Source organism: Corvus kubaryi, unplaced genomic scaffold, assembly GCF_017639235.1.
Source record: "Corvus kubaryi isolate FWS band 111438036 unplaced genomic scaffold, C.kubaryi_AGA036_p1.0 37302, whole genome shotgun sequence".
Classification (NCBI taxonomy): Eukaryota; Metazoa; Chordata; class Aves; order Passeriformes; family Corvidae; genus Corvus; species Corvus kubaryi.
In genome coordinates, this window is record NW_024581095.1 from 1,285,659 (window position 1) to 1,305,103 (window position 19,445).

General features: G+C 36.2%; 1 protein-coding gene across 4 annotated transcripts in view; it reads right to left on the reverse strand.

Annotated features, from left to right (window-relative positions):
- Window positions 1-19,445, reverse strand: part of FER (FER tyrosine kinase) — a 161,458-nt gene that overhangs the window by 80,529 nt on the left and 61,484 nt on the right. For all 4 annotated transcript variants that reach the window (XM_042028047.1, XM_042028046.1, XM_042028048.1 and 1 more), the window contains one exon: window positions 1,796-1,888. In XM_042028047.1, coding sequence (XP_041883981.1) covers window positions 1,796-1,888 — 93 coding nt within the window. The remainder of the gene's footprint in view (window positions 1-1,795; window positions 1,889-19,445) is intronic.

A 19,445-nucleotide genomic window follows, 5' to 3' on the forward strand; every position in this document is an offset into this window, starting at 1 on the left:
CTAAACCAAAACAAAAAGCAAAACTGAGAATTGGCTAGTTTATATATTCTAATTCTGAAGTCATTTAGGTGTCATTTAAATGACAAGTAATCAAGACTGCACTTGTTACTCATATTTTACTTTCTGATTCAAATGAACCAAGGCCAATCTTACTTCTTCCAAACATATTCCAAGGTTTCACCAATCCTACCTACCATGTATCTACAGCCAGGTTTACATCAGGTTCCATGGAATGAAAATCAGAGTGTGAAACATAGCTTATTTAATGACACTTTAAGCCAATTGAAATTTTAACATTGACTTCCCCTGATTTATTCTAAATGTTTTATTTTAATCTTCCTGCTGAGATTTTTTTTTTCTCTTCCAATTTTTATCTGAAGCAGTTTTAGGTAGGTTTGTTCTGTGGTTTGTGGAAGCTTTTTGGTTTATTTTGAAGTCATAAGTTTTATAATACATTGAAATAGAGGTGAATGCTTTTTCTCACCCACACAAAAAAACACAGGTCACAGAAATACACATTTTAATGGGTTCTTACTATGAAATGCTGCATTTTTGAAACAATTAGAAGTTTTATAAAATGAAAATCACAATAACGTGGAGATTTTGTCTAACATCAAGGAAATTTCAGTATTTCAGCAACGTTTTTCCTGTTACTTTTCAAATGTCATACAACTTCCATGTTTTTCAGAGGAAAAGCCTTTCTATCCTAATTTTATCTCATGGTCATATTTACTTTTCCATTCCTTCATTACCATTTACAATTTTCCTCTGTATACACATGTGCATTTACACATATGTAATTGTTATCTCTTCAACCAATCCACCCAATATTGTCTAGCTTAAATGTGGCTTGCTGTGTCCTTTAATAGGTCCTTGGAGGCAAGCCTGCAGCGTAAAATAGAAAACCCCTTGCTTCTGAAGTTTTTTCAAGAATGCTATTTTGAGCTTATATTTTAGCAGACAAGATCACAATTAAAAGGCAATTTTAAACAGTTTTAAAAACTCTGCCCAACTTTCTTACAGGTTTTTTTTTTCCCCTTCGCTTGTTTTTTGAGTTGTTGTTTTGGTTTGATTTTATGTTGGGAGCATTAGGGTGATTGCATGCTCCACTTAAAGAAAAAAACAGGAAGAAGGTTTTCAAGTAAAATCTAATGCATCCCTAGGTAGGTGCTCAAGTATTCTAACTAATCTTGCAAGCCTCCATATGAAACAAACAAGAGGAACTGCAAAAGTAAAAGAAACAAGGAAGATTTTCCAGCAATTACAGAATTCGAACAAAAGCCAACTATACCCCGGAAATACTCAACAACCATTTTTAGTGGGGTTTTAAGCAAGATCTATAACACTTAGTTACTTAAATGGTACCAGGAGCAGTAGTAACAATATGCTTTTACACTGGAGCTTTTATAACAAACATGGTGAATACAATTATTGCAACAATTGCTAAAACATGTATGGCCATCTAACCTACTACAGATTATTATAACACAGTACATTTCAGGAAAATCAGCCTCATTGGGAAGAGTATTCTGAACAACACAGTACCACTGTGGAAGCTGCAAAGAACATACATACTGTGATTCTCTTAAAGTGTAGCAAGTTATTCTGACATACTGTTACACCACAATATTATCATCCTGTGTCTTGATCAATCAGAACAGTGTTTATGTAACATTATTATAATGTAATTTTTGTCCATTCAAATGGAAATGCATGATGTTTCAAGGAAAAAAGTCTTATTTAAGATGTAAAAATAAAGAATATATCACAACACTACAGTATTGGTACTACTTACTGATGATGAGCCCAACATGGATTTTGGAGACCTTATAATTCCAGCTATGGAATGACGTATAGTGTCAAATCTTGAGACTTTATCCTTCTTGTCCTAGGAGAAAGGGCAGAATCTTCAGTGAAAACAAGCAAATCTGTAGGATTTATTGGAGAATGTGCAATATAATTCTTGAATTTTACTTAAACAAGAGATAGGGGCTGAGCTTCTATTCATACAAGCCAGGAAATGTCAACATCAGCAGGATTAAGCTCAGATCAATTTAACCACTTAAAAATTCTATATTTCCTGAAATATTTTGTGCAATTATTTTAAGTATATTTTATATCCTAAAAACATGAGACATAACTCTCAGTTCTCCTGAAATACCTTATCATTTTAAGGGGACAATGATTCAAAAATATACCATAAAAAACCCCCACATAGTTAAAAGCTCTACGTATGTGCATTATCCTTACTTAATACATGCTTAGGGTTTTTTCCTTTTATTTACAGGTTCTTCTATAACAACAGACTACCTCTAAATATTAGCACCCATTGGTGCAAGATACAGGAGCCATTTCTCTTCTGGCATTACTGTAAACCATAAGTGTAGCCATTGTCTGGATTTAAAATTCTGCATGAATAGGGCTCTGACTGGAACACTGAAACAGCCTTTACGCATCTCTAGTTCAGCATAAGCCAATGTAAATTCCAAGGTCTCATAAGCTGACTTAGTCCAAAGACTGTATTTTTCTTCATCTCTTACTATCAGCTCTCAAAATTAATAACAATCTTTTAAAAAAAAAAAGTATTTTTAACATGGACAAAATGAGTTCATTGGTTGTAAATCAGCTTCAGAAACAGCAAAGATATTTCTATGAGTACTCACAAGGTAAATAAACTTGAAGCAGAGACACATTAACAACCTCATGCTAATTAGCTTTAGGTTAACTAAACTGTAAAAAACTGGTAATTGAGACAGACCGCAACTGTTTGCCAGTGTTAAAAAGAAAAATTGCTTCCAAGTTTCTAATGTACACCTTTGATAGAAGAAACCAAAAATCTCATAATGTAATAAATGCAGTTTCAGTTTATTCCAGGACTTCCAAACAAGCAACAAAATGTATACATTCTGTACATCGTATTTAGCAGTGTTTGAAAATTATTTCCAAATACAGTTTATTTTACAAGATACAGGTTAAACATTATCTTAGCAAAATAGTGCTATTTATTTGGTAGCAAAAGTCTGCAATTTGCCCTAATTTATATGCTATTAAATAAAAGAGTGCAAAAACCAGTCAAATTGTGAAAACTCTGATGGGGAGTGTATCCATCACAGAAATACTTATTAACTATGTGCCCACTTACCCATCAATAACATTTTTATACCTTTTATCAGACTTAAGTATTGTCATATACCAAATAATTTTATTTTAATAAAACAACTGTGTGCTGAATCCTGATTTTTATTCTTATAATGCTGCTGAATTAAACTGCCTTCACAAAAAAAAACAACAACAACAAAAAAACAAACAAAAAAAAAAAAAAAAAACCAAAACCAACAACAAAAAAACCAAACAAACCCAAACAAAAAAAACACATTAACAACTAAGACATGAAGTCTGTACTTGCTTGCATGCTGGTTGTGGAATGATCCATTCCGCACATCTCTTCAGAAGTGAGCCATGAGATACCAATTAAATGTATACTTCTTATATAACAGGAGAAAATAAGTTACCAAAAGATGCACAAATTCTACTTCACTTCCCACAACCAAAACTCAAGAGTTTTCTTTCTAGTGGACACTAACAGCCAGCTGATCTAGTGACAACACCCAACTACAAGTAAGGTTCTACACTCACCAGTTTCTCCTGAAAAAAAATTATTAACAAGAGGGAACTTTTTTGACTCAAAATAACAGTCTCAAGGACTGTGCCAACTTTGATTAGCACCACTGAATGACATACAGAGGCAAACAGTCGTATTAAATAGAGTGAATATTGAAATGTGGATTTAAAGGATAAACTTTGGCTTTGTTCAAAATGTAGCACGTCCTGTTCCAACTGCAATACATTTATAAACACTATTTAGCATTTCCATGGCTCTTTCCCCTGACATACTGAAACTACTCTGTATCTTACAGCAATGAAGATTCACAATTTGTCTGCACAGCAGGCATAACCAAACATATGACAAAACACAACTGTAGCCTGTACTGAGTTTATTTATTACATTCAAGTATTTTTAGGGTAACCTAGATAAAACTAAAGAGCTGCAACAGTGGCCTTCTACTGATATCTTTTCTGCTGTTGCCCAGCTGCAGGGTACCTTAAAAGATCTTACAGGAAACCTGTTTTTAACTCAAAGTAATACAGAAATCATTATAATGGGGTTTTAAAATGCATATTAAGTATATTGTTTTTTCTAAACTAGTGTAAAACTGAAACCTAGAATATTCTTTTTATATGTATACATTTATGTACATGTGTGCATACAATCTTACTAGTTAAATCAGAATGTTATTTTAAGTCTGATTTACAAAATAAAAGCAAATACACAACAGAGCTATCTTTCAGTGATCTCTCCCTAGCCACATCAAATTTTTAACCTCTCAGTCAAGCCCCTCTCAATCCAACAAAGGATTTAGTAGGTGAAAGGATTACCTCAAGCTATTACGTAAAATTTCTGAAGGAACCTAGCAGAGACACTGTGTGCTCACAAAGTCCATTATAATTACACACAATGCTCATTCCAACAGACATCATGTCACCAAACAGAACAAACATGCCTAATATGGAGTCATGACAAAAGTTTCACAGTTGTAAGACACACGACTATCAGACAAACAAACCTGAGCTAGACACTGGAAAGGAATAAGGAATTCTACTTCAGGGATGCTGTAGAGAGCATTATGGAGTAATATATTTGCTAGCATACACAAGGCAGCTACTAAAGCATATTAGCTGATTCATTTCAGTTTAAATTAATTACTTGCAGAGATATCAAGAAAATGGTAGCATGATTTCTCACTTCTTTATTTTATACAACACCAATTTCACTAGAAAGCAAACTTACCTGTGGGCCCTAATATTTTATGCAATAACTGAATTACTACAGAAAAAATTGAACTCTACCATTAAGAAGCTAGGTATGTATGAAAATACAAGCTGTCATTAGAGAACATTTTAACCTATTCAAGCATGTTTAAACACACCTGTGTTATGAGAACACAATACAAAGAATTATGAAAAATGCATTGACTGGTATTTCCCTTTTTAGGACTAGCCATGTTTCTAATGATTCCCCACAATGAACTGAAATTAACTATGTCAAACTAGATATACCTGAGGAGGGGGATATCATCATATTTAACAATGATAAGGTGAGGGATGAGATGCCATCCCACCCACACCAGTGAAATGCACAGAACCTAAATTAGAAAGGCAGGTCAGCAGGAAAACACCTGAAAGAACACCAGGGAATTTCAGCCAGACACAAAGCCAGCTTCCCTGGGAGCCCACTGAAACATCCCTATGCTGATGCACGCAGCTGGGGAGTAAACAGGAAGAACTAGAGATGTGGTCACACTTGTATGGCTATAACCCTACTGGTATCACTGCAGCATGGTGGGGCAGCTCCTGCGGAGTGCTGGAACAGAAGGATACAGGCTGTTCAGTTTTCTTTCCTTCTTAAGAGGGGAAACAATTACTTCAGCTTTTTTCAAGAGATGTCACAACACAAGACAACCATTCTGACACTCTTAATTTCACTTTCCATTCTTGTCTTCTTACAAGAGACAGAAAGGAGAAATAAGGCCCAAGAACCAAAAAAGAAGGGCAGGATTCAAGTCAGTTGAAAAACACAAGTGAAGCACTTGCTATTTTACTTGAGGATTTCTTCAACTGCCTCTTTATATATGACCAGAACTTGGGCTTCTGTGTTTCCTATGTTCTCTTTGGGGGATCTCGAGCAGTCTGAGGTTCTGTGTGTTCCAGTGGATTTTTCACTACAATTTATCTTCTATGGTCATGCACTGCAACTGATACTGTCTCGTGGACAGCAATCTCCCATTCGCCAAGCACACAGTTCTGTCACGGAACAAAATCACTGCAAATCTTAGGAGTGCCTGAGAAACAAAACAATATACCCAGCAGTGTGACACAATCAAAGAGACAGGCCAGATGAGTCATAGTCACAACAGTATTTCCAATGAACATATGCAAGACAAAGCAACAGGAAAAAAAGATTTTGCTTAAATTGAACTGCATGATGTAAAAGCTCAGAAGAGCTTTTTAGCTGTATAAATCCAGGATTTGGGCTATATTTTAGCTGTTATTATAAAAGAAAAATAGTCTATACTCTTTTTACAAAAGCAAAGAAGTTAAGAGGCTGGAGAGAGATCTAAGATAAAGGTAAAATAGAATTAATGCTTCTGAGGGACAGGCAAATAGTAACACTACCAGTCAAAGGTGGAAGATTATCAGTAAGAGACAAAGGGCAACGCAGAATATATTGAATATTCCTAAAACACTGGTCAGCCATGTATGTACAGTGATACAAATAAGCTCATACTCTAATACTATTCCATTCAAAGAAAAAAAAATGCCTTGTGAGTCAGATGTGAACTGTCCACATGGATACAGAAGTTGAATGTGGGCTTGCAAATTAAACCACAGAACCTTCACAGGAAATTTAAATGGAATGTGATGACGACTCTCCAATTCAAAGAGAAAATGCTCTCAGAAGAAAAGCAGATTTCAATTAGAAGAACATAATCAGTGATATGTAAAAGAAGAGAGTGATATCACTGTTTCTGTGATTTGACTAGGGAACTGGTCCTCAGAGATTTTGATGAAAACTATTTCAGTACAGTACAAGGGCTGTATGATAAAACCAGACAAGGAAATTCCAGCAGCTAGTGCAAATGGTATGTTCAATAAAGATACAGATAAAACAGGCACACAGACAGTATCTGCCAGAGCAATTAACATTGTTTTCGTAAAGTGAATGCTAGCTTCGTTTCTTGTTTGAATATACAATTTCCTTGATGAAAAAGGTGTCTGACAACATTCATCTTAAGGCTTCAAATTTAGACAACGGGCAGAACAAGGAATATTTTTGGTTTTTTAGAAGTCAGTAGAAGTACGGTGTGAGAATGAATTCTTGTGATTTACAAGCAGGAACTCTTCAACTCTTTTGTGATTTACAAGCAGGAACTTTTCTGAAAATGATCCTCTGCATTAGTCACTTCAGTAGAGGAGATTAAGTCATTTAGGAGCAGCCCCAAAAGCATATCATAAACTTAGACTGTGCCATTAACTATGGCCTGCCTGTTGATGAGTGGATATACTAACCACAGAATCTTCACGTGTCTGTTTTATAGCTGTTAGCACTTACTGAAAGAGATGTAAATGCTGACATATTAAAATGTGAGCATACAGCAGAACATGGCCAACATCCCTAAAGTCTATGATTTTATTTCAGAAATTACACTAATCTCTTTCCTCAAAAGGTTGTTCTCTCTTTTTTTTTCTGTCCCATCCATGACAGAACCGGATATCTCAGACCACATGTAGAAAACCAGATAAAGAATCATGCTGTCTTTACCAAAAATCCCAGAGTATTTTTAAATATTAACATGGCACTCACATACAAAACCAGTTGCTGCCTGAATACAAGCTTATTACTTCAGTTGAGCAGATCATCGTTTTGGAGCCCCTTTCCAGGAATGATAATACGCATTTTCTTAGTTCACTATTGTAGATATCTAGAACTGTGCAGAGCCATGTATACATAATATAGTTATTAAAAATTTAAACACTCAAAGCTAATTAAAAATATCTCAAGTACACAGTGAAACCAATTATCTTAGCTACTCAAAAATCATTTTATGATAAGGCACCATTTTCTGTTTTAAACACAAGTAACACCTTCCAAAGCAGCAGAAATGATGCATAATTGATGTACACATATTGTAAAACACTGCACTGGATGCAAATTAATGTTCCCCATTCTGAATTGTAGGGGTTAGACTGAAAAACAAGACTTACTAGTGTGAAATTTAGTAACAGTTATATTTTCTCAGACCAAAGGCATATCCCAGACTATGCCAGTGGAGTAAGAAAAAAAGAATGACAATTCTTCAAAGCATGTCTTTGTCCTCTGAAGATCTGTAGTATAAGATCAGCCTTACTAGTTAAGATGTGATGTTTCTACATGCAACAGTCATGGAAGGATTTTCCTTCCATAATTTTCAGCTGTTTTCTGAATCTATATAACCTATTACAACCCACTGCTGTAGCAACCAGTTGCACAACTTAATTACACGTTTTTCAAGAACGTGTTTGTGGGCTTGCTTTGAATCATTTGCCTACTGTGGTTATTTGATGGCCCACACATCTTGCTTCTGCAAAGAGAGAGAACAGACATTACTCCTTACTCACTTCTCCCATGTATCCTCACACCCAGTACAGAACACATCTGTATTACACTCCTCTTCACTGCATTTCTCAAGTTGGTAAAGCTCATCTAGTTACTCACTAATTCTACAGAAGCTCCTCCACATAGCTGAGCATTATTTTGTCTTTCTGAATTCTCCTAGATCAGTTTCCTAATTAAGGGAGCTGAAAACATAATTGGTTACATGAAGCCAAACTCTTCTGTGGTACAAAGCAAAAGGACAATTTGCATTAAGAAAAACTCCAGTTAGATACTGTAAAAAGCCAAAAACCTCACAGCGATGACAGTGATCAAATACTGAAGGAGGTTTCCCAGAGGGACTTCCATTACTGGAGTTGTTAGAACCTCAACATGTATAAAGCATCTTGCAGCCTGATATAACATGAGAGATGGCCCTGCTCTGAGCAAGAAGTGGGACCAGATGCACCCCCTGAGATGTTTTCCAATTTAAATTATTCTGTAGTTCTAAGGCATTTGGGAAGCAGGTGCACATCAATTTACAGAGTGATGTAATGGTTTCTGCTCTCTTTCTTCTTTTCCTGAAAATTTCTAGCATGTTTTGTTGTCTTGATCACTTCTAGTGACCTGGTATCTTCAGGAACATTTAGATTTTGAGTGGTAACTCTGAAGTCATTACTGGTATATGTGAAATCAGGCAGTGTTACTACGGGCTGGGCTGCAGGAGTAACACAATATGATGTTAGTTTTAGAAGTTTTTAAAAGGTTGTTAGAAAGAATAAGTGCAATTTGTAACAAGTTCAGGAATTTACTCAACTTACTATCAAAAAATATTTGTTTTTCTTTCAAAATGAAGGTTTTTTTTCTCTTATGATTACTTTTACACATTTCTTTCCTTATACACCAGATCTTGAAGTTATAACAGAGCCTAGAAAGTAATTTTTTTTTCCAGGAAAACAGCAGTAAAGAAAAAGTACTAAGCAAGAGATTGGTGAAATATTTGGAGACAAAAACCTGAAAAATCTTTCTTAGATTTTACTTAGGAAAGGTTCAGATGTCAGCAAACACTGTGCAAATAGATTAATTTTTAAAAAAGAATTATGAAAACTACAGTATGATTGACCCTTTGCTTTTTTTTTTAATCCCTATCTATCATAACAGAATGTATGGTTAAGTTGTCTGCTCTGTTTTCTCTCTTAATTAAGACTTTCAGAAGACTAATTTTTCAAGCTACATATGATATGTCAGGGAAATGTCAACTTCATCTTTTAAATAATTAGCAAATTTTTGAAACACACGCACATGTATTAAAGGTCTTAACAGAAGTTGAGCACCTCTTAATGGGTGTTAGCAATATGTTTCCAGAAACATTATTGTACATTTTTACTCTTACACACCCAACAGTTTTTTATTTTTAAGATGATACTTTGATTTCACCAAATTATCATCAAGAATGTCAGCAGTTCTCTAGAGAAAAAGATGACTACATGTACCTCTACACCTAAGCTGAGGCACTGAGATCTTGTATAAAAACTGTTTTTGTGGAAGGAAGAAGTAGCCAGACAAAGGCTTTTGCAGTCCAGATAGGTCCCTGAAATTAAGTATTCCTTCTCTGCTTAATGTATCTCTACACCACTAAATCCTAAGACACCTCCATTCATGGATCACATAACGATGCCAAGTAAACGACATCTGATTTCAATAAAGGCAATTTAACAAACAAATTAAGACTTTGGAAAGCTTACAGACAAATTTAGAAAAAATAAATACTTTTCAAAAATTAAGTTTAAATGCTATTACCTTATTATTATTTACTGTGGAAATATGTAACAGGGAAAATTAAGACCTCTATCCTTCAAAAACCTGAGGCTGGTGTACATTTTCAGATATGAACTGTTATTAATCAGCAATGCCATTATTAACTAAATGTACAAAAAATTATGAATTCTCAAACTATTGTTTTACTTGTTTCACTTAATAAAAAATTATCAAATTTCAGTCTGTACAGCAATTGCTATCTATAAAAGGGAACTACTTTTTCATGGCATGGTCCTTCTCTTCCTTGGTTGCCATTGCCACATCACAGTAACAGATCTCCAAACATACCCACAACTTCTCTCTTGCTATAATTCTGTGTAAGCTCATGAAGATGCAATGGGAGAACATAAAACAGACTGCACTGAGTGCTTGTAGTTGTACTGCAGCACCTAATGTGCACAAAAGCTAGAAAGCCAACATCTTACATGCTCTGGCAGCTCATTACTCAAAAAACCAATAGCATGAAAAAAAAACAATGGTATGATGAACTGGCTGCTGGTGAAGATCACCATCTGCCAGGACAACATTCAGGCTGTGCTGCTGCTGCTTCAAGAAAACCAAGAATCACAAGTCAAAAAGCAGTGAATAAACGTGCATCCACAAACCATTTCAATTTAAAAATTCTTAGGATCATTTTTGAATCAAATAGGTTAATTTTATTCTTTACCTTAATACTGCATATATCCAGTTGAAATAGTTTGAGGTTTTTATGACCCAAATTCTCAGAAAAACAGAGAAATGCAGTAATGCTGGAGATGCTGCCCCAGAGTTTTAACCAAGATCAACACTATAGCTGCCATTTGAAGTGGTAAAGTCTTCAATGTGAAATATGTTTTAGAACTGGTTATATACATCTATGCACACACAGGCTAGTCTTGCCATCCCCCTTTCAAGTTTAAAAAAAAAGCAAACAAAAAACCAAAAACAACAACAACAAAAAAACCAACCAAAACCTGAGCTAGAATGAAAATTGTTGCTAAGGTAATGGAAGAAATGGATTTTTTCTACATAGACGTGTTATGCAGCATTACTCCTATTTGAAAAACTGAATCTCTACTTAACTAGATTGTGACAAAACAGCAACTGAAAACATCAGTTTTCCTCCACTGAAAATGGGCACCACTGTAGAAAATAAATTCTATGTCCTGAAGTTTTCATACACTCATTTATTCACAAAAAAAAAGGATAAAGGTAGAGAGTGGTTTTGGCACTTATTAACAAATTACAGTATTCTGTAATGGCACTTCCTCAGTGTAATGGTGAAGTTTAGGAGTACAGTATTAGCTTCAGTTTTAAAAAAGCTTACATCGAACTTTTCAAACTGGTAAATATTACTTAAGGAGTAATAGAACTTTGCACAACCACTGGCCTAACAAAAAGAACTATAGTCATCACTATATGGGCTGATAACAAAAAGCCACAAGTGAAGAACCCCTAGGCTACATTTCACATGACAATTTTTCACATTTCACATGAAAAATTTTCCAGTGCAAGTGCCTGAAGAACTAAGCTATGCATACAGTACTTGACACAATGAATTCAGCAGACTAAACAAATACAAACACAACATCCAGGACATTTTTACATCAGGATTCAGCCTGGTAAACAAAGTCTTGCAAAAAAATGTCCAAAATACCTTAATGACTAATGTTCTCTGCAACAGTCAGTAGCTGAAATAAGGAAGTGATGAAGATCACCCACAGCTACCACAAGCATGTTGGTGAATTCTCGAAGAGTAGTGCGCATGCCAAAGAATGCCATCTGGAACTGGAAATTGTCTTTACTAGCCACAAATTTAAAATAACAATAATAGGCTTGCCAGAAATCCATATATACTTACAGACCCTGCAGACTGAATAGCACAAACCATTCTCCTTTTCTCATTACTATAAAAACCTGTGTTGGTTATTTTAAAACTCTAAAACCCCCAGACAGGAAGCCAACACACATTTCAGCAGAGAACAAAACAAAAACTGTTCTCAATCTTTTATTCCAGATGTGCACAGGCAAAGCTCCTCTGGTCCCACTGAGTACAATGGCATCAGTATCTTGACAAAATATGATCTCATAAAGCAAATCTGTATAGCAGTTTGTAGGTAGGGGATTGTAAGTCAGCTAAGAGGAAAATTACAGCTATGAACTACAAGCAGGTGATTTATTTCTGCCACAGAGGCTAGTTAAAAGATGCTTGAGGATAGTACAGTGAATACAGAACTAAGGTAACAGGTCAGTGAGAAGGACAGTTTGAGGGGTTTCTTCCTAGAGATACTGAAAAAAAAAATTTGCCTGACCTCAACTCAAGCAAAGGTTCCGCCCAAACCAGGGTTTTCTAAGGAGAACTGCATCTCTTTAGAGGTTCAGCATTTTGTATCCAAAGAAGACATGGGAAGACAACTGAAGCAACTAACTGGATGCCACACCAACTGCATAAAGGGAACACTACAGTTATGGGAGCAAGTACTCTTCTGCATCAGCCAATGAAGCAGCTAACACTGCTTCCAAGTGTGCCAACTGGGGGTTAGTCAGCCCAAAATATATCTAAATGCAGTATTTATAAACATAGCGTGCACTGACTATGGCATTTGTTAGTGACTACACTTAGTATACAGGTCAATTACTTTAATTAGAATGCACTACTCACTAACAGGACAAATGACAGTCTTTCCAGATCTCATTAAATATATTCAAACACTGTTGGATTTCGTTGGTTTTCAGCCACATTTACACTCAGTAATGCCTGCTCAAAATAAGTGCCTTGCAAAGCTAGTGGTGGAGTCCAGATCTTAGGCATTTAAGTCCCAGAAAGTCTGGTTCCTGGAAGGGATTAGATATATTGAAGCCAGCTATATCCTGAACAGCTGTTGGGGAAGCAGTGGACAACAGCAACATGTGAAGAACAGAGAAAAAAACATCACTATATTGCATGACCTTGAAATCCACAACTAACCATAAATCCTCCTACGGTTCCCAAGACACCAAGAAGTAAATAACCGACAGCTGCGGGATCCGAGGCTGCAGGCAGGGAACTGCAACCCAGCTTCGGCAGAGGTCCATGCCAACCCACAGAAAACACTATTCACTAGGGTGACAGGGTGGGGAAACTCCCAATTTTTCCCCTAACTTCAAAGGAAGTTCTTAGAGGCCTGAGAAGAATCCAGTCTCCTCAGCCAACCACCATGTCACTGTACCAGAGGGGCATTGTCTTTATGTTTGTCATCACGCTGCTCTGGCTTGTACGGGGTAGCATTTCTTCAGTTCTGCCCTCTACACACTGGCATGTACTAATCAAGATTCCTCTTATAATTCATTAACTGGCTCAAGTTGACTCACTGACTGGCTCTAATGAAGCCACCTGGTAAATGCTAAGTCAAGCAACAAGAAATAGCATTACATGTTATGTGATCAGGCAGGATGTGAAGCCTTTTTGTTCTTCCAATAAACAGTGTTATTAAATATAGACTGGTGATTGTAACCTGTTTGGAAAATCATATTGTGAGAGGATGCATCTGTTTTATCACAATAAAACAAAAGTTGCATGGAGTTAACCCTGAAGAGCTTCAGTCAGATAGGACATGACAGGTTCTTAGGCAGATCCACATTTACATTGGATGTGTTAAACAATAAAACTGAACCGTTCATAACTGGAAATAGTTTGCAGTATGCCTAGATTTGATCAGGTATTTCTGTCTGACAGCTGTTTGGCAGGGTAGTCAGAATATGATGTTTGCTTTTGGTTTTCACAGATACTTGTTTATGCGCAAAATCGGCCTGCATGTTAATAGATAAAATGAAAGACCAACTTTGTGACAGCTTGAGCACAACTTGAGCACCGTAACTGAGGTGGGCTTAATGAGTAATCTCTGCAGGGTGCCAAAACAACAAATATCTGCCAATTTAAACAACAGAACAACAAAAATGCAAACCCTCAAAATCGGCAGTGTTCAGATACTACTCTGAGTAAAGCCTATGGTCCACTGAAATCACGCATAGATCACAGCTACAAATCACAGACACAAAACAAGACTATTTTGAAAATACAGACATCAGGGAGGACAGACTCAGTGTGCAAGTCTCAGTAATGGTACCAAGTAAAAGATTTCAATCCTATTCAAGCTGAGGTTTTTAAATTTTACCTAGCATGATGAGCCAAAAAAAATAAGGCAGCACTTCCACAGAAATGCAAAAAGACTTTATTAGTTCAGTCAACAGATTTTCTTTCTTATTTCAGTCATTACTTATTAAAAAGGGTCTGAACAAGCAAGCAGTGCTCCCTCAAAGTTTGTAAGTTGTACTTATTTAGCATGCTCAAGCTGCTTGTTAAAACAAAGACCAGTCTCCTATGTTACAGAATAAACTCCTTCTGCACCCACCCCCTCCCCCCCAAATCCCCAAGAATTTCTATTTTATGGGTATACTTATACACGATTCAATGCATCAACTTCTTAAAAGGTATGTTGAAGAAAATAACTGATGAAATACTCAGTCATGTTGGCTGAAAATCTTATTTTCCTCACTGTTTTTTATTATATATTATAAAGGTACATATTTCATTATCACACAGTTCCTGAGACACTTAATGCCAAGATGAAATTGCACATACAACTATCCACATAACCAGTGTTAATTTACATGTTATACATAAAAATCCCTACGGAATGAACAGATGAAGTACTCAAAAGCGGCAGCACCTGAGGCAGACCAAAACCTTCCAATACACAGCCACAGCTTTGGATACTACTACAAAACACCCTGAGAAGAAAACAGCTGTATTTTTGTCAAAAAAGCTACTTCACTGGCCCATACAAAAATTACTGTAAGACCAATCATTCGTCCATTAATGGTACTTACATAGTTGTCACACATTACTGTGGCCTGGAGTTTGAATCAACAATCACTAAGTGAGCACAACTACACTGTAACAGGATCCTACTAGGTAGGAAATGTTCACAATTCCCACCTGCAGGTTTGTCTTTCCCCCCACCCCCTATAGAGAAAACAACATCTCCCCTTTATGCTATAATAGCCAACACATTAACGTAAGAAAATTGAATTTATCTCAGCTGCACTTAAACTTTTATTTTCCTTGAGGATGTAGGCTTCTCTTTCAGAGTAACGAAATACAGGTTTACCTAAAAGGTTTTGTTTCTTTTAAACCCAGAAGTTACTTCCTTAACTTTTCTGGTTTTATAAACCAGAAGTTACTCCTTTTTTTGGTTGGTTGTTTCTAACTCAGAAGTTAATTTTAAACTTTTTTTTTTTAGAATTCTCCAAATACATCTCCCCTCACTTAAAAATCATACAAAAAATCTGCATCCTCTCTCAGTAAAATCACCTATGGCCTGCTCAGTCACATCAGCTCCTTCTGTACTGCAACATTCACTATATTACACTGAGATCAGTATAAACAATCACCAAGTTCAACTGCTCTAGAGAGCAGCTAGCACAGAAGACAAAAATTTCAGGTTAACATGATATAGAAACTGTCAAGACTGTCAAGCATCTCATTTTAGTCCCCCCCACCCCCAAACCAACATATTTGTGTTTTCATTTTTCTCTCTCCTACCAACAGTTCTTTGTTTTCATTCTTAAAGCAGTTGCTGAGTAAATGCCACAGATTTCCAGAGTGAGATAATTTCAGTTAGATATTGTGAGAGTCCTCATTGTTACAAAGTTTTGGTAAAACTAGGTAAACTTAATTTAAAGGGGAATGACAGAAGTTTGTATTACATATAAAGCCAAACGTTAAGTGATTTTATTTCATCTTAGTATTCAGAGCCAAGATCTGGAAATAAAACAAGTCATTCTAAGGTACAACAGAAAACAAAAATTTGCAGATATAGCTCAGGCTATATCACTTCTATACTGTATTTTACTTATCATACTATTTATGCTTTGATTTAGCACCCAATTTATGACAGTGGCAACATGTGTTGATAAAGTCAGAGCCACAATCCCACAGAAATAGTGTCTCATTAAACTATACTGGCAACTGCTCTGTCTCCAGCCTTTCCCCCTGGATGAGTCCTACATGACTATGTCATAGGCTTCTCCAATCCTACGTTTGGTCCTGTGTCCTGGACAGACTTTGGACCCACATGATAGCCTTGTCCTCAGCACTGTCTCAGGCTGCTTTTCATTTTGCTCCTGACAGGACTCCTTAGTGCACTCTGAACCTGACTAAATGCTCTACTGCCTCTGGAGCTGCCAGAGTCTGGCTTTGCCACTCTATCCTTAATTTGGTTTCTTTCTTTTTTCTTTTTTTTCTAATTTTACTAATCTATACTCTAGCTTCTAGACACCACCAACTCTTGCTTTTTGCAGGAACTTGACAAAAAAATCAGATTTAAAAAATCATTTTGCTTGCAGAAAGACTTTGCAGTAACTTCCAGAAAACAAATCTACTTTTGATCCACAAAATCCTACAGTGCCTTAAAAGTAAAGACTTTCAATCGTTTTCCAAGAAGGACAAATTTCCATGCATCTTGGCTGTGATACTCCAAGCTTTCTTTCTTCTCTAGGACGAGGACATTAGTTTCAGAAACTCATGGATATCTGCTATTATCTTCATACAAATACCTCTGCCTTTCTCCCATTACCCTAACAAAACAGCCAAATAAAAACTAAGTTTCTGATGATCTCTTTCTTTATCTCCCCTAAAAAGACATTGAGGTAAGGAATCCTGGAAGTTTTTGACAAGGTTACAGTGACTACCACTATCTCACACAGAACTTTAATTTTCCCTACCATTAATGACTATTTTGAACAAGAGCCTCAGTGTCCATTGGAAAGGGGGCTTCACCTGTTTGAATAGTAATAACCAGTACTCTTTATGGCCTAGGTTATCCAAGACAACTACATGGGACTGGCAGACTTCAGTCACAGCTTCATGTCACAGGCAGGATACCTTAACCAATCTAAAAATGGCATTAGTGCTGATGTTCAGGCACCTGGATCCCAAACTGACCAGAAAAGTTTCACATCTATCCGACTGCTGGATGATTAAAAAAAAAAGTAATATCTGAAACATACTATTTCACTTACCCCACTGTTAAAATCACCAACAGTAAAAAAATAAAAAATAAAAAGGAGAACAAATAAATAGGTCTGTAACTTAAAGACAGTGGTCTGAAAATTGGATTGCCTTCTGGTTTCTCACGTCTGTAGCAGGCGAGAACTTCTCCACACGGCAGAAAAAACCAGAAGCTAAGAATAAAATCATGCACTTCAATCTGGCAAAAAACTACACTAGATTAAAACCATAAATCATAATTCCAAGAATTATTTCATAGCATATTTTAGGAATTTTAGAAGCATAATACTTGCCTTTAAGGCCAATGGTATTTTTAATCAGCTACTTAAAAAGGAAGAGAGAAAAGCGGAGAGGTGATTTAAAGCAGCCAAATTCTATCACATTACTTCCTGTGTGTTGCCTAGAGGCTATGAGAAGTTAGCAATCACACTAATTTGGTGCCATCACTATGAAAAAGATTCAAGAAGGCAATGATGACGATTCTGGCAGAGAATTACTACTTTCCTCCCAGCACACAGAGAAACATATGCTGAAAGTATGTGATTTCTGTGTAAAAGAAAACTTCTGTGTGGAGCTTTCCTAATCCATAGAGAAGATTCTGACTGAAACAACAAATCCCTAGTGGGTATGCAGTTCTGCAACACTACTATGGTGAAGCCTGCCTCCTCAAGGAAGAAATGAAATGTCTTGAAATATTTTTGGCAGTTCAAGAGAGGTCTATGAACTTATCTCAAGTACTTATAACTCTCCTTCATACGGAGAGGGTAAACTAATTCTGCACTTCAAATATTCTAAGAGTTCTGTTTCTGTGAATGATCCACCTCCCTCAATTCCTCAAACATTTAGCTCACACTTCTAATATCACTTTTCCCCAAAACCAGCTTATTTCTCAACATTTTTTGATAGATAATATGCTAACCTTAAGGAATACGTAAGTTCTGAGCCTTAATGTGTGAACTTAGTCCAGTCTTTTACTTCAGAAGTTTCTAGGCATGTTCACTGGCAAGAGGCTTGACAGCTCAACTGACCTCTCATCCTGTAAATTCTGGACCACTCAGTGGGACAAAGCATGACTGGTTTTATCTGTCTACTACCTTAGTATCTCCTTTTGTATTATTCTTCCTCTGATGTATATCCATCAGGCAGTTGGGATTTACAAAAAGAAGAAACAGAAGCAAGAACATATTCACTATGAGAGAAAGACGAATGGAATTCATCCTCCACACTTGCTAAAAGAATTTGACATTTGGGGCATTTTCAATCCATGTCAAATTCTGGCTGTATGCCAGAAACACAGGCCCCAGCCAGCAAGCCTGGAAAGTGGCCATAAGCAAAGATCACTTGGTTGAACTTCAGCTGTCCAGGCAACCATCAAATAAAACTGTTTATGTCCAAGTCTTTTACTAATAAATAGGCAAAATTTCTACAGCATGACTGCACTGGCAGCATCTCCTCAGCAGAGACTAGAATAAAAGAAAGGGTAAGAATACAAATGCTGCACAGACTAACTCTGGCCCTGTTTCTATTGACAATAAAGTTAAAATCTTGCAATAACACAGTGGAAGTGTAAAAGATTTATAAATATATAAACCAAGTAATTCTGAAGGGCTCCCCTACCATGCCCTAATACAATCCTAGTTTTATATAAATGTCATGAGCCTCAAATCAGTAGAGAATTACTTTCATGGACAGATAAGGGAGATGTTTGGTGATGCATTACAGAGCATAGGAAAGCATAAATGCTTCTGTATCAGTAAGAAAAATGACAAATTTATCTCTACTGTAACACTTTCTGCTATTGCTGCAATGGCCTGTCACAGAAGGAAATCACTTCCTTGCATCTATTTCAAAATAAAGAACCTGCATAGTCTGAGAGAGCATAGGAAAAGGAACCCCTAAGAGTGCGGTAGTTCTCTCAGCAGATTACATTTCAGGACCTTATGATCCAACATCTAAAATGTATGCAACGAAACATCTTTAATCAAACAGCAAACTCCTGCAAAGCCTCTTTCATATCCATGCAACTGACAGTAAAAAAATCAAAACATACAAATTGATTAAATTTGCCAATTACTATTTTAGTGAGACCTCTGAAAACATTCACTTCAAATCCAAACCTGCCGAAGAAGACCCTGACTATTGGTTTGTTGATCATACCATTTACAGCACCAAGTCTTGGATGCTAGAAAGAAAGGATGGAAAGATAAAAAATTCACATTAGGTAGACTAATTTACAAAGCAAGTAGCACTTTAGCTCTGTTTCATGCATTTAGGTTTTTCTTCTTTCCATAATGACTGAGAACTAATTTTTTTATTACCACAACTTTCACTAATAGCTGGCTTATCTTACTTTTAAAGCAATCACTAAGGATAACATCTCTGAAGCCTTTTAAAAAGGAATAACAA